At 37.9% G+C, this 23,230-nt stretch overlaps 1 protein-coding gene across 7 annotated transcripts in view; it reads left to right on the top strand.

Annotated features, from left to right (window-relative positions):
- Window positions 1-23,230, top strand: part of TRAF5 (TNF receptor associated factor 5) — a 58,955-nt gene that overhangs the window by 22,506 nt on the left and 13,219 nt on the right. For 3 of the 7 annotated variants that reach the window (XM_069108770.1, XM_069108766.1, XM_069108769.1), the window contains exons 2-7: window positions 11,556-11,798; window positions 12,401-12,458; window positions 14,853-14,954; window positions 19,196-19,360; window positions 20,189-20,266; window positions 22,109-22,183. In XM_069108770.1, the coding sequence (XP_068964871.1) occupies window positions 11,575-11,798; window positions 12,401-12,458; window positions 14,853-14,954; window positions 19,196-19,360; window positions 20,189-20,266; window positions 22,109-22,183 (702 nt within the window). In that variant the 5' untranslated portion in view covers window positions 11,556-11,574. Of the gene's footprint in view, window positions 1-11,060; window positions 11,212-11,555; window positions 11,799-12,400; window positions 12,459-14,852; window positions 14,955-19,195; window positions 19,361-20,188; window positions 20,267-22,108; window positions 22,184-23,230 lie in introns of all 7 variants that reach the window. The other 4 variants (XM_069108765.1, XM_069108771.1, XM_069108768.1 and 1 more) reach the window with 3 other exon arrangements.

Genomic DNA, 23,230 nt, shown 5'->3' with positions numbered 1-23,230 from the left:
AAGAGGATATTCTGGAGCAGTGACTGATAGAACACAGGGTAGAGGGGCGGCCAGGTAGCACAGCGAGTAAGAGCACCAGCTCCATTGTTGAGAAGACCTGGAGATCAAATCCCGGGCTCAGACACTTAGCACCCACCCAGAAACACCTGGCCATGTAACCTTGAGCAAGTTACTTAACCCCAATTGCTTTAAAAAAAAAAAAAAAAAAGAACACAGGGTAGAACTGAACCAGGATGAGGAGCTTAGAAGTCCTTAGAAGTTACTTATAAGTCCACAGCGTTAACCAGTTAGACAAATGGGAGAGGTCCTATCCTCCCCATGAGTAGATAACGGGATCAGAGAGAGTACAGTGAGTAGCCACACTCATTCTGACTTAGAGCAATTAGCCATCAGTTTGCTGATTTGTCATGAAGTTCTTTCTGGCCATAGGGTTGTTTTCTCTTCACCTATTTGAAATCCCCAAATTCTGGTTTTCATGACAGATCAAAAGACTACAGATTCTTCTGCCCTTAGACATAGAGTATTTGAAATCAAGGCAGATGAAAAGAAAGGAGGCCATTTCATCTGGCCTTGGCTTGGGTTCCAGGACCACTGGAGATGCTTCAGATTTCAGTGGTCTGATTGTGTAGTGATGACAGTTGTTAGGTTGACTTCCTTTGTCTTGAGGGGTTCCTTTTTTCAGACCATAAGATTGTGCTCAATTGAAGAGAATGTGGAGAGAACCAACCAGGAAAGAATGTGGTATTGGTAGGAAGTGGGCTGGATTTAAGAGTCAGGGATCTAGGTTCATCTGCTCTACCTTATTACCTGTTTGACCTTGGACAAACACTTAACCTCTCTGGGTCTCGACCTCCTTTTTTTATAGATGAGGAAAACTGAGAACTGGAGAAGTTGGCTAAGATTATACTGGTAGTAAGTGACAGTTGGAATTTGAACCCAGGGGTGGGAAGAGACTGTATTTCCTCCCATTACTATATTTGCTTGGGTGGGTAATCTTTCAATTTAGGGTGCAGTATGGGAAAGAAGTTGAAGGATTTCATTATGAAGGAAATCATTAATTTGGTGTCCTATTCTGGTTAAAGCTGTGAATATAAAAGGAGGTTGAATTGAGCCTTGTTTATCCTTAAATCTCCCCCAGCTCTTTAGCACATTTCATTGCACAAGAGTAAGTACTTAATAAGTCTTTGTTAAATGAGTGAAGTAATGATTACTGCCTTGCATTCTCATTAGCACTAAGAAAAGGCAGGAAGTGATCTGGTCTAGAGTCAGTATTACCAGCTTGGAACAAGCCAGTATCTCAAGTCATTAGTTCTGATTGATGTGGAGAGACTGATAATTTTGGCTGTTACAAATGTCATTGAGGGACGACTCGTAAACACATGGAAATGTCCATTAATATACTAGATGATCTGGAGTCCACCAGAGGCTATTATGGGAAGGGAGCTCTAGTTTAATGGGTTGAAACAGATGGCCAGCTGGACTTTGCTTGAGGAGAGAAGAGAGGCTGGAGCTCTGTGGGAAATTTCATCCCCATGGTGCCTAGCCATTTCTTTCCAAGGGCCCCAGCAGAGAGAGTTCACTAGGTACTAGTCAGACTGCCCACAGTAAAGATATTGCCCTCCTCTTTGCCAGTGAATCAGAAGAAATCAATGTTATTTAGCCAAAAGACGAGATCTAAGGAGACCTGCTAGTTGTGTTCAACTGTCAGAGGACTTTTCATATAATTGCTAATAATAGTAACAGCTAACATTTATATAATAGTTTGATGTTTGAAAATCTCTTTACATGTTTACATCTGATCCTCACAACTCTGAGAGGTAGGTGCTCTTATTATCCCCATTTTACAGATAAGGAAACAGAGGCAGGCAGGGGTTAAGTGAATTGCCCAGGGTCACACAGCTACTAAGTATCTGAAGCAGAATCTGAACTCAGACCTTCTCACTCCAAGTACAGCACTTGAAGACCTGAGTTTAAATCCCACCTTAGATATTAGCCACTATGCCAACTAGCTGTCCCACGAAAGAGGTGATAAATGAACCCTATTTTGCTTCTCCCAAGCAAGAAGAATTGGAAGCACTGGGTAGAAGTTTCTGAGCCGATGATTGCCTCTAGGAGTAATGGTTTCCTTTTCACCAGAGGGCTTGAAGCAGATGCCTAATGACCATAGTTGAGGAGTATTGTAGAAGGGATTTCAGATGTTCAGGAATGTGTCAGATTAGATGACCTTGGAGGCCCCTATGATAGTCGCTGCCCTCTTTCTACCTCTTTTCCCACCGTGTCATCTTTCTCAGACTTCTCCAGCACTCTGTATCAGTGTCTGGCATGTGTTAAAATTCATAGTAAATTGTGAATAACTCACAGCTTCCCCTTAACCCTCTTAGGATGTATTTGCATTTCAAAAGCAATCTTTGATTGGTTTAATTTCAAGTAACTTGTCAAAGGGAAATGAAAATTTTCAGATAGTGCAGGAATGAGGAATTCAGTGTCTTTTTTATCATAGTACACAGGCAGTACTATGTCTTCCCTTCTTGCTGGTGAGGCCAGGGTTTAATTGTAATTTTACTCCATTTGTTTGATGAATGAATATGCTCTACAACTAGTTTGTGAAGCGTCCTTTTCTTTAGTTCTCCTGTATAGCATGTAATGCTGGTATCTGCACATAATAAATGTCCACTGTCTGTATGAATGAATGATGGCAAGAGAGATGAATAAATGGGTATAGATGTCAGATGGAACTAATTAAGCATAAGTTTGGTGAGGGGAGAGAGTTAAAGATCCAAATAACCTTGAACATGAGTAAGCATTTGTAAGTTATATAATTTTTTAAAATAATAACACTAAAATCTGTAAATAGAATGTTTTTAGTGAGATATAGTAGAAAAAAATTGTGATTTAGAGTCAGAGAAACCAAGTTCAAATTTTGGCTCAAGTTTTTATTTTCCTTGTGACACTGGGCAAATTACTTTGTCTGGGCCTTACTTTGCTCATTAATAAAATAATTGGACTGGGCCAGATGACCTCAAAGGCCTTTTCTATAAATCTATAATCCTAAGTATGACATGTAAGAAACAGCATGATATAATAAAAAGAACACTGAATTCACAATCAAAAGATATGAGTTGGAGTCCAAGCCCCATTGCTTATTCACTACATGACACCAAAGGTAACTTAACCTTTCTAAGCATCAGTCATCTCATTTTTAAAATGTTGTGGTGATATTTATCATGACAATGATAATGATAATTACTTGTATAAATGATAATACTTATACTACTGATATGACAAGTTTATAAGAGAGATGTATTTTTTTAGCCTTAAAGCTCTCCATATACTATGAGTTGTTATTATTTTTACCCAATAGAGTGTCGTTTTTTGGTTTCATTTTTTTTTTTGTTTTAAGAGGGATATAGAGAAAATGCAGAGAGAGTTACAAAAGAGACTGACAAAAATAATTAAAGAGCTGGAAATCAATCAATTAATCAGTAATACTTATTAAGTACTATGTGTCAGACACTGTGCTGGGGACACACAAAAGAGGTAAAAGATATTCCCTGCCCTCAAGAAGCTTAAAATCTAATTGGGGAGAGAATATGCAAACAAATATATACAAATTGAGCTATATACAGAGTAAATAGGAAATAAATAAAGGAAGGTACTAGAATTAAGAGGGGTTGGAGAAAGCTTCCTAAAGAAGGTACGATTTTAAGTTGAGACTTAAAGGAAACGAGGCAGATCAATAGTTGGAGTGGGGGGGGAGGGGGCATTCTAGGCACAAGGGACAATTCCCAGAGCCAAGAGACGGAATATCTTGTTCATGAAACAGTCAGGAGGCCAGTGCCACTGAGCTAAAGAGTACATCATATGAAGAAAGCAGATTCTTTTTGAGACCTAACAATGTACAATTCATTTTTCCTTGTAGATAGGTACAGAAAATTCCAAACACTTAGGCTTCATTGAATATAAATCTTCATATCTAATTTCCATTCATTTCTCCTAGTTCTGGTAGCTTATCAGTTCCTTGGTAAAATTTAGCACCTAAGGCTGAGCACAGCACTCCAGATGAGATTTGACAAGGGACTATTGACAAGGGACTATGCAGCAAGACTATTGCGGCCCTAGTCCTGGATGCAATGACTCTTTTAATGTATCTCAAGTTCACTTTAGCTTTTGTGGTCCACTTAAAAATCTCAGATTTTTTTTTCACATCTCTGGCTAGGTCTCTTGTATCTTGTGCTTGTGAGGTTGATTTTTTTGAGCCTAAGTGTAAGGCTTTTCATGAGATCTCATCTTAGTAGATTCAGTCCACCATCCTTAGACTGTAATGATCTTTGGAGATCCTCATTCTGTTATTTAAGATAGTCTGTTAATCTTTCCTACTTTTGTGTCATCTGAAAATTTGGTAAACATTCGGTCTATGGCTTAATCCAAATCACTAATAAAAATGTTAAGTAACCCAGGGCCATGAAGGGATTCCTGGAGGATTCTAATAGTGACATCCTTCCAAACTGATCAAAACATTAAAGACTTCACTTTTCTTTGGGTATAACCAGTTATTATTCCACCTAAATGTACTATCTACAACAACTCCCTATCTTTTCCTTGCTGTAAAAGTCAAAATCTAGAGATGTTTATCTAAAACATTCATTTGATTCAACAGTCCTAGTAACTCTCTATTACTACTACTACTACTACTACTACTACTACTACTACTACTACTACTACTATCACTACTACTACCACTACTACTACCACTACTACAACAACAACAACAAAATAAGTTCTTCATGAAGCCATGGTGACTCTTTACATTTATTGCCAATTTTTCTAGGTATTTGTTAACCATACTTTTATTGATATATCCTGGAATTTGGACAGAAATGAAAGTTAAGCTCATTTGCCTGTTGTTTCCAGATTGTTTTCTTCCCTTTTCTGAAAATTGAGAGTTTTACCTTTCTCCAGTCTTGTGGTAACTCTCCTCTGTAATCTTTCAAAGACTGCTGACAGTAGCTCAGCAAGGATAATACAACAATTCTTACAGTACCCTTAGCAGATTTAAGCCAAATGCCTCAAAATCATGGAGTGCAGCTAGGTACTTTCTTATCCCCCTACTTATTTTGGGTTTCAGCTTATTAGTTATTTTGTTCTGATTTTTAAAGTCCAAAGGTCATTCTCCTTTCTGTAGAAAATGGAAGCAAAGGAAGGATTGAGTAGCTCTGTCTTTCTCTGCTGGTGAAGACCATCACGCCATCCACCACGGGTCCTGTCTTGTCTTGGACACTTCTCTTTTCTTTATATTCATTTTCTTCCCCAACCAAAGCTCATTCTGAGTTTTTATACTCTTGCCACTATTCTTTTTTTTTTTAACCATGACTGTCCTCTTTATTTTTTAAAAGTTTATTTTATTCTGAACTTAAGAAATAAAACAAGCGTTTCCATATCATAGTAAAATAGAAAAAAGGATGATTATACATGAAACTGAAAATCTACTTTGTACTACTTGCTTTTCCTTTTAAATATATGATAAAGTTATCATGTAATTTTTTTCCTTCCCCCCCCCATCCCTTGAAATGGCTACCTTTAGAGGGGTGTGTGTGTTTGTGTGTGTACACCATTCTGTATATACTTCTATTTGTCAGTTCTTTCTCTGTATGCAGGTAGTTCCTTCATGTGTACTTTGTAGTTGATTTGGGTATTTATAATAATCTTAAAGAATAGTACCATGCTATTGTATTCATTCTCTTTTATCTAACCTTTTTTATTTCATTTTTTACCTATTATTTAAAAATATATATGGTCTGTAAGTTCTCTGTGTATTCATGATTTTTAGACATCCTGTCCTCACCCCACCCCTTCTTTTTCCTTCTCATAATGGTCATTTCTCTTTGTGTTTCAGAATTTCATTCTTCAAAGCTTCCTTCTCCTGGGCTGGTTTCCCACTATAGAATTTGAATCCATGGGATCCTACCTCTCTTTTGTCTGAAAGAATAGTTCTAAACCCCCTCACCATTTCCCTCATCCCCTGTTGTAAATTTCTAATTGTTCATGGCAACTCATGTCACATGTGTTCTGAATGTTGTATTGAAAGAACATAGATCTGATTATTAGTCCCTTCATAGTACCATTGTAAGCTCCATGAGGTTAAAAAGAAATCATTCCCTAATAATTTTCTATCTTCCCCAGTGCCTAGAGCAGTGTTATAGTATATTAGGTGCTTAAAGTCTTAAAAGTATATATGGTTGGGTATTTATAGATTGGTTAAATATTAGAGTAATTGGTTGCACGTGGGTATATATTTGGTAGCAGTTCAATAAAGAGTTACTATATAAATACCAGCAGCCACATATTCCTAGCAGGTGCTAGAGGCTTTCCCAGCACCTAATTTAGTACCAGGCACTTAGTAGGCATTTGATGATTGTTGAGTGATCCGTATGTCCCAGCAGCTGAAGGGAGGGTGAAGGTGAAGCAGTCTTCTCGTTCCAGTTTCATGGGAACACTCTTGTAGGGATGTTCTTGATCGAACTGGTTTGTAGGGGATTTCCAGGTTTGTCTTTTTGAAAAACCACAATGTCCAATTCTTACCCACAAACTCTCCCTTCCCTAGGCAGGGAGGCTTCTCAGGTGCTAATCTGTTATTGAATACATAAATCCAAAGCACACGTCAGCTACTTTTGGGTGTGGATTCTTAGGAGAGGCCATGATACAAGGGGCAGGCCTTTTGTAGCTAGTACAATTCTAAGAGAATTCCTTGAAACTGCCAATGAAACATGCCAAGGCAAGGCTTTGAGTATGTTAATTTGCATTGGGTTATATTGTCCTTGTATCCCTCAAGTACCTAACATAAATTTTGTTCCTTTTTTAAAAAATAGATTATGATTCTTTTGTTTTTACATTGCCTAGATTTCTCTCTGTACATCTTCCCTCACTGCTCCATCAAAGAGCTATCCCTTATAACATTTTTTTTAAGAAAAAGAGGAAGCAAGAAAAACAATTTGGCAAAACCACTTAATACAATGAAAAAATCTGACATTATATGCAATATTTTACACCCGTGGAAACGCCATTTCTGCAAAGGAGGGGAGCTGTCCTCTCATGATGTAATAAATTTAATAAGATCACAGATTTAGAGTTGGAAGGGACCTTAAACCTTAGGAAGGGACTTAGACCAATCTCCTCTTTTAACCAAAAAGATAATTAGAGCCCATAATGTTGTGACTTGCCAGAGATCACAGCAGGTAAATTTCAGGGGTGGGATTTTAACCCAGTTCCTAGGAATCCAAATCCACTGCTTTTTCCATGGTACCAAAATGCCCATTTTATTCAGTAAGATTCACCTTTCTATTCTGTATTATTTTTGTTGTGGATTATCTAGTTAGATTATGAGTTTTAACATTTTGTGTATGTCATGGTCCACTCTGGGTGTCTGGTAAGGTCTGTGGACCCTTTTTCAGAATAATGCTTTTAAATGCATAAAAGATATAATATTACAGAGGAAACAAATTATATTGAAATACAGCTATCAAAAAGATTTTTAAAAATAAGTTCGCAGATCCCTGGGTAAGAACCCCTGACCAAGAGTAATAATAATAACTTGCTGTTATAAAATGCTTGAAGGTTTACAAAACGCTCCCCTAACAACAATTCTGTAAGGTAGGGAGTGAACATATTTCTATACTCATTTTCAGAGGGAGGATAGCTGCCTTGCCTGGATACCATAACTAGAAAGTGACAGCTGGGATTTGGAAATAGACCTCCTTTCTCCAGGTCACTGATTCAGCAGCCAAAAATGTCAATATAATCTTAGGTGCATTAAGAGAGACAAAGTATTTGAACCTAGGGAGGTGATGGTACCACTGTAACCTAGCCCAGTCATAGCCCATTTGTATATGTGTGTTTTGTTTTGGGTGCCACATTTTAGGAAGGATATTGCTAAGTTAAAGCATGAAAAATCAGGTGACCGGCGTGATAAAAGGCCTCCGGGGCAGGCCAAATGAGAATCATTTGAAGGAAATAAAGGTGTCTAACTTGGAGAAGAGAAGAGAGAAGGGGCATGATGGCTGTACTGAAGGGACTGTATTTTGTCTTTCTTTGAATCCCTATATGTATCAGGTGCCTAATAAATGCATATTGACTGACCTGACCCCATACATACACACTTGTGTATCTATGTGTACATATACACATGCATGTCCATATACACACATACATATATATGTATACATGCATACACATATTCTTCCTTATTCCTGTGGAGGAAGAGGTCGAGACTGTGTCAAATACTGTTTATATATGGTCCCTACCCTTATGGAGTTTACAGTGTACACGGGGTAAGACATGTAAATAGATAGCTATTTAATGTGCACATTCATTCATGCATATTTTCACATTTATTTGTGTCCATTCCTCATGGTTAGAAAGATAATCGAGTAGACAATATATGCTTGTATATGCATGTCTTTGTATTGTGAATTAGCATAACTGTTCATGGAATAGGTGTGTGAGGGGGATATATTTGTGTGTGTGAGGAAAAGGCAGAGGTGGAAACCATGATTCCTTTCACCTCAATTCACATTTTATATTGTGCTAAGGGGAAGAGAATAGTCCAACAACGTTTGTTCAAATGAGTTATATATACTTTTTAAAAGCATTACGTGGTCAAGTTGTACGACTATGATGATAATAATAGGTTTTAACTAAAGGAGGAAAAGGAGTACAACAAGGCTCTATGTTGTCACTTTATTGATTTAACTTGCATTATCATGCATTATATCATGCAAAATGCCAGGCTGGATGAATCAAAAACTGGAATTAAGGTCATCAGGAGAAATATCAACAGTCTCAGATATGCAGATAATACCACTCTGACGGCAGAAAGTAAAGAGGAATTAAGAAGCCTCTTGATGAGAGTGGAAGAGAAGTGTAAAAGCTGAAGTAAAGCTTAATATCAAAAAACTAAGATCTTATCAACTGGTCCCATCACTTCCTGGCAGTTAGAGGGAAAAGAAATGGAAGCAGCAAAGATCACTGCAGACACGAAATTAAAAGACTCTTGCTCTTTGGAAGGAAAACTATGGCAAATCTGGGCAGCATAATAAAAAGCAGAAACATCACCTTGTTGACAAAAGTCCATATTGTCAAAGCTATAGTTTTTCCAGTAAATGTGAGAGTTGGACTGTTCCTTAATGGTATTGTTGTGGTACTGGACAACTTTTGAGAGTACCTTGGACAGCAAGTTGGTCAAATTAGTCAATATTTTAAAAAATTAATTCAGGCTATTCACTGGAAGGTCAAATACTGAAACTTAAATGCTTTGGCTACATAATGAGAAGATGGGACTCATTGGAAAAGACCTTGATATTAGGAAAAATTGAAAGAAAAAGAAAAATAGGATGGCAGAGAATGAGATGGATAGATAGCATAATGGAAACAATGAACACAAACTTGGACAGACTTTGAGAGATAGTGGAAGACAGAAGGGCCTGGCATGCTATGGTCCATGGGGTCATTAAAGAGTCAGACACAAGTGAACAAAAACAACAAAACTAATTAGAATCCTAGATGACAGATAAAATCATTAAACCAATGTACAAACCAACGTATGATCTATTTCTGTAAATCACCCCCTTATAATACATCTGATTATTTCTTTGATAGAATATTATGAGATACTATGTTTTACCTTAAGTCTGCCTGTTTACATGCTGGACTTGAAGGAAGACCTGAATTCAAATGCTGCCTTAGTCATTTACTGGTTGTGTGATTTGGGGCAAGTCATTTAATCTTCCAGCCTCAGTTTCCTCATCTGTAAATTTGAGACAAAAATAGCACTTATCTCACAAGGTTGCTGTAAGGATTAAATTAAATACAAAGCACTATATAACTGCTTATTATTATTATTCTATATTGGTGATAGCCAATAACCAGTTCAGGTGCATTTCTTTTTTAAAAAAACCCTCCACATACATACATGATACATAGAATTCATTTTATTGCTTTTAGTATTTTAATATGGTATAGTTTCATGTTCTGTGAAATTACAACCACGTATTTTAATGATAAAATTAGTGATATTGAAATAATTCATATAGCCTATTGAAAAATAATTAAAATACCCTTTCCACTAGGACAAATAAATAAAATCTAAGCAAACCAACCTACACAAAATTAAAATTAACTTTGCTAAATTTTAGCATAACAGTCCATAAGTAGTATGTTTCTCCCTCTCCCCCATCCCCAACACTACTATTCATCTTCAGAGCTAAGAATTTTTTAAAATTTTATTAAGATTTTATTATGTTGACAATGCTTTCATTCCACATCATCTTCAATAAAACTTTGCAGATTTAACAATTCTCTGGCTAGTTGTTGGTAACTTAGTCAGAAGCATCTGGAACTCTGGTAGAAGAATTTGCTGTAAAACTTGTAATAACTGCAAAAAGGACATATATGTACAAAAATCATTATAGCAGCTCTTTTCTGATGGCAAAGAATTGGAAAATGAGGGCAATTTCATCAGTTGGGGAATGACTGAACAAATTGTGGTATGTGATTATGATGGAATACTATTGTGCTGTGGGAAATGATGAGCAGGATGCTCTCAGAGAAACTGAGAAAGACTTGTGAGAGCTGATGCAAAGTGAAATATGCTATGTCCAGAGTAACAGAAATATTACATGATGATCAGCTGTGAATGACTTGGCTATTCTCAGCAATACAAATCCCAGGCAACTCTGAAGGACATACGATGAAAAATGCTATCCATCCCCAGAGAAAGAATTGATGGTATCTGAATACAGATTGAAGCATACTTTTGTATAACTTTCTTTGTTTTTCTTGAGGGTTTTTTGTTTTTGGTCTGTGTTTTCTTCCACAACATGACTAATATGGAAGCATGACATATGGCCTATATTGAATTGCTTGCCTTCTGAGGGGGGAAGGGAGAGAATTTGAAACTCAAAGTTTTAGAAAAGAACGTTAAGAATTGTTTTTATATGTAACTGGGGAAAAATAAAACACTAAACATATTTTAAAAAACTTTTAATAACTGCTGTGCCTACCTACAGGGAGCAGAAGCATCGGTCAGATGGTCCACACCTTTTTAATATTCACTTTGGGCTAGTGATTCCTCCCCAAGCTGTTATTTCTTCAAGGAAGAGTTGAACAGAACTAGTATCTTCAAAGTTGGATAACTTGGAAAGCTCAGCTCTCTCTTCAGTGAGTTTACGTTTCTGACTCTTCTTGCAGACTGGCTTTTAAAGCTGGAGTGTTCAGTGTAGATGTAATAGCTGAGGAAAAGGGCCCCACACGTGACCAGTGACAATGCTCTTTCATGTGCGACCTACCATGTTTCCTGCTGCTGAAGGTGATAATTCTAGTCTTTATCTCATGGTTCGTTTATTTAAGTAATGGCTGCTGTCCTCATTAAGGTTATTAGTGCTCCCTAGCCTCATGATTTTTGAAGTTTGATGTACAAAGAGACCCTAATGAGAAAGGGCAAATACATAATTATAAAAAAAAATTGAAAAAATGACTTGATTTCTTTTGGTGTTGATATCTAGGCGTTTTTCCTCTCCCAGCATGGCATCCTCAACCTCTGAAGAACAGGGGAGTGCCTCCAGCAGCTTCCTCCCTCAGAATTCCAGTAACTACATATCCTTGGACTTCGAACCCAACCTGGAATACCAATTTGTGGAACAATTAGAAGAGCGTTATAAATGTGCATCATGCCACTCCGTCCTTCACAACCCACATCAGACTGGCTGTGGACATCGATTCTGTGAGAACTGTATCCTGTCGTTGAGGTAAGGAGAAGGTGTATGACATGAGTTGAGTGAGTCAAGGAGCCAGATATAATCAGGACGGTATTTCTTGCATGCAAACATCAGTCATAGGTATTCACCAGCATTCAGAGTTTTCTGAAACAAAAAGGGAGAGTTTTCTAGTATACTTTTTGGGGGCACTTCTATGGGGACCTAAGTATTTTTTGTATTTATGAGTGGATTTGTATATATTTTTTGTCTCTTAAAATACAGTTTAACCTTTAGTATACAAAGTGCAAATGTATATTGAGGGTTGGCCAGGAATGGAGTATATTAAGGGATAAAAGTGCTTGCTCCCCAGAATTCTCCTTTCTGTACTCAAAGTATAAAACTATGATAAGGATGGCTTGTAACCTAAATTAGCTTTTGTAAGCAAAGAAGAGGTTAGCTTCCTGTTACCAATTCTCTTCTTGAACTGAATCAAAATATTTTGGTAGATTTTCTCTTTTTGGACTCTGGGGACCAAATTGTTGCATTCTTTAGGGCTAGAAGTGGGGCAGTTTGGGAAAATGCTTATGTGTTTGGGATATGAGCATTTACCTATTAGGAAGGTAAATACTATTAGCTTTTTTTTTTTATTCTAGAGAATTAAATGCCGTGTCCTTCTGCCCTGTAGACAAGGAGATTATCAAACCCCAGGAGGTAAGCAGATCAACACTTAGCACAGTGCTTGGCACATAAGCAGGCACTTAATAAATGTTTATTGATTGATTGCAGTCTCAGTTTTATTTGGGGTCATGCAAAAGTTAGCCAGCATCTCTTCTAAGGTAAATAATGTGTGGTTTGCAGTTTGGGACAAAAGATTAGGGGACAAAGACCTTCCTAGTGCCCAAGGCTCTCTTGAGTTTCTATTCTTAAAGTCTTTCAAGTGACTCAGGTCCCTCAACTATAACAGCAGGTCAGAGCACCAAGATATATTGCAGTTTATTGAACATATTAAACTGTCACATATACATACATTAAACTGTCACATATACACTCATGCTGTTCCTCCCCACATACACCCACACACAGAGACACGTGTATACAGTGTCATTGTTATTTCCTGGAGATGGAAATTCTGCTATCAAAGCTAGGTAGAGGAATGCAATATAGCTAAAATGCTTCCCCTACCCACTCCATGCTCCCCACCTCAATACAGTGAATTCATGGCACTATATTATAATTATCCCTATTTTATTGTTTTGATGATATTACATGGAGTAAAAAGGTTTGAGGTTGTCAGCCATTTCTTGCCTGTGTGGCACTGACCAAAACAATTCACCTCCTTGGGTTCCAGTGTCCCTTTCTATAAAATAATGGGGATAAGATGATTCTCACCATCCTAACACGATATAATTTGTGATTGAACCCCTCAATAAGTACTGGCACCACCCCTCCAGGTCCCAGGATCTTCTTTACTCTTCCCATCAGATTGAAAATTACTTTCCTTATTGGTCAGTAGTGTAATAGTAACATTTAGGAATACAGATACCACAATCGGGGAGTAGGAGAGGGGAGCTCACAGAGCACAGAATCAAGGAATCTCCACCAAATTTTAGAGCTAAGTGTTATCTTAGGAATCATTTCATCCAACTTCTTCATTTTTGTTGATCCTGTGAACTAAGTGACTGGCCCAAAGACACCCAGCCACTGAATATGGTCAAACTGGACCTAGAGCCCAGTTTTCTGAGTCTTGTTCTGTTGCCCTTTATATTATGATATGCTGGGCCAGACATGGGTGTGTGCTTATGTATGTGTTTGTGTAAATATGAGTTAGTAAATGAATAAGTAATTATTTTCAGATTCCTCTGTAGTATGAGATTTTCAAACAATTGGCATTCTTTCTCCCCTTCATTGCCATTCCTATGTACAGTAATTGAGTTGACTTTATTCCAATTTCAGCTAATTTTGCAGATATAATTTGGCTTATAAATTCTGGAATTTTATTTTGCCTTCTGTTGGTTCTGTATTTGGTCAAGTTCAGTGTTTCTCAGTGCTTTTTAGTAATCCTTCCAAGTCTTCAACCATATCTATCCTTTTTCCAGTTGTGTAAAAGCAGCTACAGGGGAAGCATAGGCAAAGTAGCCCTACTAAACTCTCTTTAGGAAGAGTTAGAGCACCTAGTAGGGTATATGTGTTGTCTGGGGAAAATGGCAAGATTGGAGCTGAAAGGGGTTTCACTCTTTGATCTGAAAAATTTCTTAAAGGAATAGAAATATGTAGAGAGGCCAGTCTTTGTGAAGTTTGAGAAGCTTAATACTCAACTTTGTTCGATTTCTTCCTAGCTAAGAAATATGGTCAGGATGCCCCTGTGGTTTAAGTCTCGTGGAAGGACGATGAAAAACAACATAGCCATATTAATACAGTGTGCCACCTGTGGCCCTCTAGGTCCTCAAGTGTGGCCCTTTGTTCTGTGAAGTTTGGATTTAGTCAAACGGCTGCACTTGAGAACCTAGAGGGCCACAGGTTCCTCACTTCTGGTTTAAGCTAAACACATGAGTTCCGAGGGGATACTGATTTGTTAGGCAGGGTTGTTAATCTAGGAGAACTCCCTGAAGAAGTTGAGTAAAGTATTGAATGGAGGAATGCATTTGGATTGGCAGAAAGGAGAGTTAAAAGACATGCTTAGTTGTCCCACAAAAATAGCTTTCTGAAATCTTGATGTTGCCCTAAGCCAGTAACTACATACTAATAGATGCTCATCTTTGTGAGTAAGGTAATTGTCTCCTCTGAGGCAGGAAGTCTCACCTCACCCACAGCCCCACCTCCTATGAGAGTTTGAGGTCAAGTTTACAACTAGGTTCCTTATGCAACAGATCACTGGCTGTAAATGCTCCATCAGAGCTATGTGCCTGACTTTCTTTTTTCAGTTTTGTGGTGAGTCAGATTTTTCCTTTCAAGGAAAGAAAAATGTTTCCTGTTGAAGAAATTTTCAAGCCTCTGTCTGGAATTCCATCTATCGATGATACCCCTCCTTCTTTGAAGTGTGTCTGGCCAAGTGTGTCTTTATTACCTTTGACGTGTGTATGTGTGACGACAGTATTTTTCTTTCAGGTATTTAAAGATAATTGCTGCAAACGAGAAGTCCTCAACTTACAGGTTTTTTGCAAAAATGCTCCCCATTGTGCTGCTAAAATGATTCTGGGGCGATTCCAGGTGGGTCTGAGATAATCTGCCTTTAACTCACATTAAGGTTCCATCATTAAGACCATTTTGGGCACACGGCACTGTAACAGATGTTCTATAATAGTCATTGTTCTTTCTATGAGCTCATAGCTGGAGATTATACTCACTTAACGAGAGAGAGGGTAGGTATATTCATTAAAGAAAGGCCATTGTAAGGGAAGGAGTGGTGCAAAGTACAAATGGAGGAAATGGTACATTCTGGAGGAGAGGGGGAGGGTGCTTACGTGAAGAGGGAGCCTCAGTGAATTTCTCTGCAAAGGTTTCACTTCAAGCTTTTGTTCAATTTCACTTTTCCATTTAGCTGAAGAAACATTTTGTTAAATAGAAATCTCTAGCTGAAGATGTAGTGGTTTTATTTCGGCAGGTATATCCACAGAGTAAATAAGTAATGATGTTAGTGTTGCTAACATTCAGCAAACTGCCAGGAGGTTTGGGGAACTTTTCTTTAGAAACATGTCTTTCATGTGTTTTGTTCATTCACAAGATTCATTTTTAATTCTGTTGTTGCTGTTGTTCAGTCGTTTTAAGTCATGTCTGACTCCTGGTGACCCCATTTGAGGTTTTCTTGGCAGAGATACTGGAAGAGTTTGCCATTCACTTCTCTAGCTTGTTTTACTGCTGAAGAAACTGAGGCAAACAGACTTGTCCAGGGTCACACAGCAAGTAAGTGTCTAAGGCTAGATTTGAACTCAGAAAAATGAGTGTTCCTGCCTCTGGGCCTGGCACCCTATGCATTATGCCACTCAGCTGCCCTGTCACTTCATTAGTGAGAAGCGACCACAGTATAAGTTAATAAAATTAGCGATTTCTAATTTTTAAAAACTTCTGAACTAGTTTAGATATGATGGCAATTGCAAGTTGTTATTGTTGCAAGGAATGCATCTCCCAGCAAGATCTATTAAAGGAAAAGGAAGAAACAAGCCATTTGCTACAATAAAATGTAGTATTGACAAAGGAACAAAGTTTTATCACAGGTTCAGGATTACCTAGTTATGGCCTTGTAAGTTAAATAAGGGCAGTAATAACCATTATCCACCAAAACCATGACCCAGCCCTGATTTAAGTTACAAGACCATAACTAGGTAATCCTGAGCCTATGATAACAAGTTGTTCCTTTGTCAAGTTAATTGACTTTAGTATGAGGAGCTGCTTGCCTTTTCCTATTCTCTATTCCCCTTCTTGTTTATCCAACTGCATTTTTTGAGGATCTACTTTGCGTAGACCTGTGCCCTGTGAGACAAAAATCAATAAAAGATCTAGTTTATTATGGGGGGGGGTAGAGGAGGAGCAGAGGATGTAGAATAAAAACAAGTTGCACATGTGGGATGGTATGTCCCATTTTTGATCTTATATTCACCCACAAGTTTCCATCTCCATGATACAGAATTCTGAAATTTTTCTGTCTGTTCACAACGTCCGGTCTTTATATTTCAGTAGTCCCAAATCTATTCTTTGTCCTCATCCCAACTTCTTGTCACTCTTCCCAGCTTTCCCAGTTCATTATCTCTGTTCTCCTCACTCTTCTCTCTTTGAAATATTTTTATATGTAACTGCAAATATCTATTACATATCATTTATTTTTTTAAAAGCATGTAACAAGTTCAACACATTGTTTCCAAAGCTACTCCGCTTTTATTCCCCTCTGAATTTCCTTTTGTTCTCTTCTATGCTTTAAAAAAAAGTTTCATTGATGTTCTTTTCTTTCCTTTTTTTTTTTGCATCACTCTCATTTCCTTTCCATTTCTCCTTACCCACTAAAAAGGGGAGAAGGGCATCTCTTGTAATAAATGTTAACAAAAAATGAACACGTATACACATTGACCATGTCTGAAAATGTGTCTGATTCTGCACCTCAGTCTACCACCTCTCTGCCAAAAGGAGGAAAGTATGCTTATGTTGGGCTGTCTGTGGCTGTGGCTGGTCATTGCATTGATTAGTTTACTAACCTTTGTGATTGTTTTTCTTTACAATGTGGTAGTCACTGCATAAATCATTCTCCAGGTGCTGCTCACTTTACTGTTATTTCTTACAAGTCTTCCTACTTTTCTCTAAATTCATCTGTTTTGTCATTATGGGTACAATAAGGTTCCCCAGTTTACAGGTTCTCCCTTTGTTTCCAATTATTTGCTACAATAAATTGTGCTGTTTTACATTTTTTACATATGGGTCCTTTCCTTTTTCTTCTGATCTCTTTGGAGGCATATGCCTAGTACTGGTATTACTGGGTTAAAGGGTATGTAGCTTAATGTCTTTTGAGTATAATTCCAAAATACTTTTCAGGATAGCTGGTTCATAGCTCCACCAACAGTGCAATATTGAGTTTGTCCTCTCACAATTATCATTTTCCTTTTTTGTTATCTTTGCCAATCTAAGGGATGTCAGGTGGAAGCTTAAAGTTGTTTTAATTTACATTTCTCTTATTAGTGATTTGAGGCATTTTTTCATATGGTTGGTGATACCTTGCTTTTCTTCTTTTGAGAACTATCTGACCATATACTTTGCTCACTTATCTACTGGGGAATGGTACTTGTTCTTAAATATTTGAATCAGTCCCCTGTTTTCCTTTCTAACTTTAATTGAATTTTTTTGTGTTTACAAAAACTTTTTAGGGCAGGTAGGTGGCATAGTGGATAGAGTGCTGTGCCAGGACTCAGAAAGACTCATCTTCCCGAGTTCAAATCCAGCCTCAGATATGAACTAGTTGTGTGACTCTAGGTAAGTTACTTAATCCTGTTTGCCTCAGTTTCCTCATCTGTAAAATGATCTGGAGAAGGAAATGGCGAACCACTCCAGTATCTTTGTCAAGAAAACCTCAAATGGGGTCATGAAGAGTCAGAAATAACTGAATGAAAAAAACTTTTCAAATCTGATATAATAAAAATTGTCCATTTTATCATCTGTGATCATCTCTGTCCTTTATTTGGTCAAGAACTCTTTCCCTGTAGTTAATTATGAAAAATATCTCCTTCCCTAGCACATTGCCTGGCACATGATAGATGATCAAGAAATGCTTGAATTTAATTGAAATATGATTGAATACAAACTATATCTCTTTACTTGCCTCTTCTTTCCTAATCTTCTATTTCTTGATAAGAAAGGCAGTTTCCATATTCCCTAGTCAAAGTAGCTCCTCTTTCTCCTTCCCACTGCCTACCTTCTTAGCAGAAACAATTTACAACTTTAAAATAATAAAATTAGAAGATAGCAGGACCAAATACCATGGCAGCACATACGGCATTCATCACATAGTTAATATTTCCCATATGTCTAATGTAGTTCCTTCTGTAGAACTGGAGGCAGCTAGGTAGCACAATGGATAGACGACTGGACCTGGAGTAAAAAAGACCTGAGTTCAAATCCAGACTCCAACACTAGCTGTGTGATCATAGGCAAGTTATTGTAAGGGTTATGGGATTTAAAGATCTTCCCTGCCCCTAGGCTCTTTGATAGGCTTAAGTGTACCTGGAGCCTGTGGCCTTAGGCTTGTTTTTCAGGAGATACTTTGTGATTGGGCAGTGAATCAAGAGGGTTGTGACATTCTCTGATCCAGGAAAAGGCTATATAAACCCTGATGTTTGTTTTGGGGCTCACTTTGAGAAGTGTTGTGTGATTTAACTAGACGAGACTCTGGGCAGCCGTTGAGCCCTCCAGCCTCAAAAAACCAGATATTGATGCTTCCCTCTCTGGTAACTGTGACTAGGTATGGATTTAATGGTCAGACAGTTGGAGGACTGTCTGCTTGAAATGTTTCTCTGTTTTCTTATAACTTCTGTCTGTATACTCTGAAGTTCAGGGTGCTGACTTTTCCCCCTGAACTAGGTAAATGATATGTTTGATTGATTAAAGCAAGATTGTTAACCCATTTTGAGTTGCTTTCCTTTAGAAAAGGAGATCTAAGAACCTGTGTTGGCAGCCACCCTGGGGCCGCTGGGGTGCTTGCTGCTACAGTCATTTAACCTGTCTGTCTTAATTTCCTTACCTATAAAATGGAAGTAAAAATAGCACCTTCTTCACAAGGTTGTTGTGAGGATAAAATGAGATAATATTGGTGAAGTGCTTAGCTCAGAGGCTAGCACATCAGTGCTGCTTAACTACGGTTGTTCTTTTTATTCTTCTTGTTCCCTTTCCCCCATTAGGGTGATCATTGTGTGTCTTCTTTCTATACTGATGCTAATTAATTGAGAATACAGTTATATTAATATGTGTTTTAGGATCACCTTCTACAGTGTTTGTTTCAATCTGTGCAATGTTCTAATGAGTGCTGTAAGGAAAGAGTCCTTCGAAAAGACTTGAAAGACCACTTGGGTTTACATTGTCAATTTCGAGAGGAAACATGTCCATATTGCAAAAAGGATATAGTGGTAATCAATTTACAGGTAAGTCTGAATATTTTGAATAACTGTAATAAAACAGTTACTGTATAAAGAACATATTACTAAGCCCAAAATTTCTAGCTTTAAAAACCTACTGCTCTGTGGGTTATACAGCTTATTTACAGAATCAAAAGATTTCGGATATAGAAAGGTCTCTAATATAAACTCCTCAGTTTGTTCCTCTTACCAAAAGAATATTCCTTCTTTGGATAAATGTATTTCAGCTGAAATTCAGTTAAGAAGTAGAGGTATATGTCTGTGGTTATAGGCAATGTGACATAAATATCAATGGGCTGTTAAAATTTTTTAATACTTTATATAAGGTTTCAGCTAACAGATAACCAGAGAAATGGGTCTTTTTTCAGATTAGCTCTCAAAAACGTCATCATTGATGTGTTTCTCTGTGTCACTATGTCAGACACTAATGTGTTTGAGAACTGTATCACCTCCCAAAATGGAAACCCTGACTTAACCATCTCCTAAAGTCAGATAGCCCTTGTGGCATTGTGTCATCCATCACTAAGCCAGTAATTCTAATTTTAAAATGATAAAATGTTTGGAAGCATTTTTTCCTGTCTCATCAGATTGTTTTGGATCAATGTTGGTTTCAAATTTAACAAAAGTATTATATTATTAATTTTAATTTAAGAATCTTCACTGTTTGGAAGAGATCACAGCTTATACTTTCTGGTTCAAGAGTTTCCACTATAGGAAAAAAAATAGATATTTATAAACATAGACACACAAAGAGACCTCCCTTTCTAACCTCTACTGAAAGAAAAGAGGCCTTATGTATTTTATTTTCCTTTCATCATCTATTCTGTTTTTCAGAATCACAAGGAAAAGTTTTGCCCTGACTATCCTGTATCTTGTCCCAATAACTGTTTACAGATTATTCCAAGAACTAAGGTACTGTAAATAAGCAGTTTGAGTAGAATTACTAAATACTTTTATTTTTCAGTACTGTAGAGTTGATAATACTACAAATCTAAGGTTATTGTTAGGACCTGTCTGCCTGCTTCTCTGTGATTTTCCTCCTTTCTATAGTACTAAGGATTCTCTTTTCTTCATTATAGCCTTACCATTGCAAGCCTAAGCATCAGTTTTTTCCTCCTATTACTTATCCAAACGTCTGTCTCTTCTTTTTCTCCCTACCCAGCCTAATCTTTGCCTTTTCTAACTTTTATATTATAGGATACCTACTTCCTTATTTTTATGAATGTATGATCTCATCAATATGGTGGGTAGTTCCTCCATTGTTGTAACCCATTTATACCATTCTGTCTATGTACTCCCATAAATATCCCATGGTAGCCCACTCAATGTGTGAGGGCCTTCCTCAGTACCTCTTGACATTGTGTGGAAGAGCCTGTCAGGCACGCAGGCTGTCTATTGGTTATCCCTTGCTATTACTACGTAACAGGCTCACCTCCCTTATCCTGCCGTACACCTCCCTGATGACATCCTTTATATTGATTGTCCTACAGAGTTAGTTCTTCATATATTGCAGCCTTTTCACCCCATCATGCATTTCTCCATTGCTCTTTGGGTGACCAGCAACCTTGATGCTGCTGACACTGTGGTGTGCCATGATTCATGGTCATAAAACATTGCTAGAAAAATACTAGTATCAAAAAAAAAAAGATGGACCGGGGTGGCCAGGTGGCTCAGTGTGTAAGAGCACCGGCTCCAGTGTCGGGATGGCCTGGGGATCGAATCCGGGCTCAGACACCTAGCACCCACCCAGAAATAACTGGCCGAGTAACCTTGAGCAAGTTACTTAACCCCAATTGCTTAGGGGCGGCCAGGTGACTCAGCAAGTAAGAGCACCAGCTCCAGTGTCAGGATGACCTGGGGATCAAATCCCGGCTCAGATACTTAGCACCACACCCAGAAATAACTGGCCGAGTAACCTTGAGCAAGTTACTTAACCCCAATTGCTTTAATAAATAATTTGATTGATTGATTAATTAATTGATTAATTAATTAATTAAAATAAAAAAGATGGATCTCAGAAATCCTGTGCTTCAAGTAAATGTATCCTGAAACTATGTCTATCTTCTCCTTGAATTACCCAGCATAGAGCCTGGCACTTAGTGCTTAATTGATTGACTGGTGCCATTACCTCCATCAACATATCGTACCCTCCTTCCCCCCATTGCTAATCAAAATTCAACCCCTCATTCAGGACCTGATTCAAATCTTATGCATGCCATTAAACTCTCCCATATCACAAAGTGATCTCCTTGCAACTCCTGTAGTACTTAGTATCTGTGCCACCCAAAGGGCATTTAACATATACTATATTTTGTTGCAGGTATGGCCACTTTCTAAAGCCCTACCCATAATGGCATTGAGAAGACTGAATTTCTCAAAGGCTGTGTCAATAGCTCACATGGATCCTACCGGCTAGTACAAGCCTGGTGACAATTAGATACCACCCTAGTTGTTAGCAGTCTGGGTCCCCTTGGTTCACTTCATATCTACTTATCTGCGTCATTTCTTTCTGCTAAACAGAAATGATTAACCATGAAGGCTCGCTGCTGTGTGTGTAGCTCACTTCCCTGTTGTCTTCCCTATTAGAACGGAAGCTTCTTGAGGGCAGGGACTGGCTTTGCCTTTCTTTGTATTCCTAGCATGGAGCACAGAGCTTGACACATAGTAACTTAATAAACACTTGTTGATAGACTAATTGTTCAAATATATTGAATCAGTAATGTTGAATCCGTTTGGGACTGTTCATATTCACAGGTTGATGAGCATATTACTGTGTGTCCTGAGGTGGAACAGGAATGCCCCTACAGGCATTATGGCTGTCCTGTAAAGGTACGGAAATTAATGTTTTTTATAATTTGGCTCTTCCTGCCCCCTTCCACTACTATGTAATTTATTTCAGTCCTTGACAGTATTTTTGCATGCAGTCTAAAAATTGAAGTTTCCATTTAGGGTCCAAAATAATCTCCTAAAGTTCTGGAAATATAGCAGCGATATTCATTCACAGTTTTTACTCCAACTCTTCCAGTGTTTCTGGAATTTCTTGAGTTTTTTACAATAAATTGATTGCCATGTGTACAAAATAATTTTTTCCTGAAATAATTTCTATTATAATATCAAATAAACAATAGTAAGTCAAATAATCCCCCAAAGAGCTATAAAACTGTGCATATCCTTTGATCCAGCAATACCACTACTAGGTCTTGTATCCCAGAGAGATCATAAAAAGCAAAAAGAACCCACATGTACAAAAATGTTTATAGCAGCTTTTTTGTGGTGGTAAAGAATTGGAAATTGAAGGGATGCCCATCAACTTGGGAATAGACAAGTATACATGATTTTGGTGGAGTACTGTTGTTCTATAAGAAATGATGAGCAAGCGGTGGCCAGGTGGCCCAGTGAGTAAGAGTGCCGGTCCCGGCGTCAGGAGACCCGGGATCGGTTCCAACCTCAGATACTTGGCACCCATACAAAAATAACTGGCCGTGTAATCTTGAGCAAGTTACTTAACCCCAGTTGCTTTAAAAAAAATGATGAGCAGGTGGATTTTAGACAAACCTGGAAAGACTTAAAAGAAATGATGCTGAGTGAAGTGAGCAGAACCAAGAGAACATTGTACACAGTAACAGCAACATTGTGTGATGATCAGCTATGAAAGACTTAGCTCTTCTCAGCAATACAATGATCCAAGACAATTCCAAAAGACTTAGGATGGAAAATGCTATCCACATCCAGAGAAAGAACTTTGGGGTCTGACTGCAGATCGACGCATACTATTTTCACTTTTTTGTGTGTGGCTTTTTCACTTTTGTTCTGATTCTTCTTTCACAACATGACTAATGTAGAAATATGTTTAATGAGGGGGCAGAGTCCAGATGA

Source organism: Petaurus breviceps, unplaced genomic scaffold (assembly GCF_028583685.1).
Source record: "Petaurus breviceps papuanus isolate PSGF00001 unplaced genomic scaffold, PetGlider_PUasm1.0 90434, whole genome shotgun sequence".
Lineage (NCBI taxonomy): Eukaryota > Metazoa > Chordata > Mammalia > Diprotodontia > Petauridae > Petaurus > Petaurus breviceps.
Note: the sequence above shows the minus strand (reverse complement) of the source record. Positions and strands in the feature narration are given on the sequence as shown.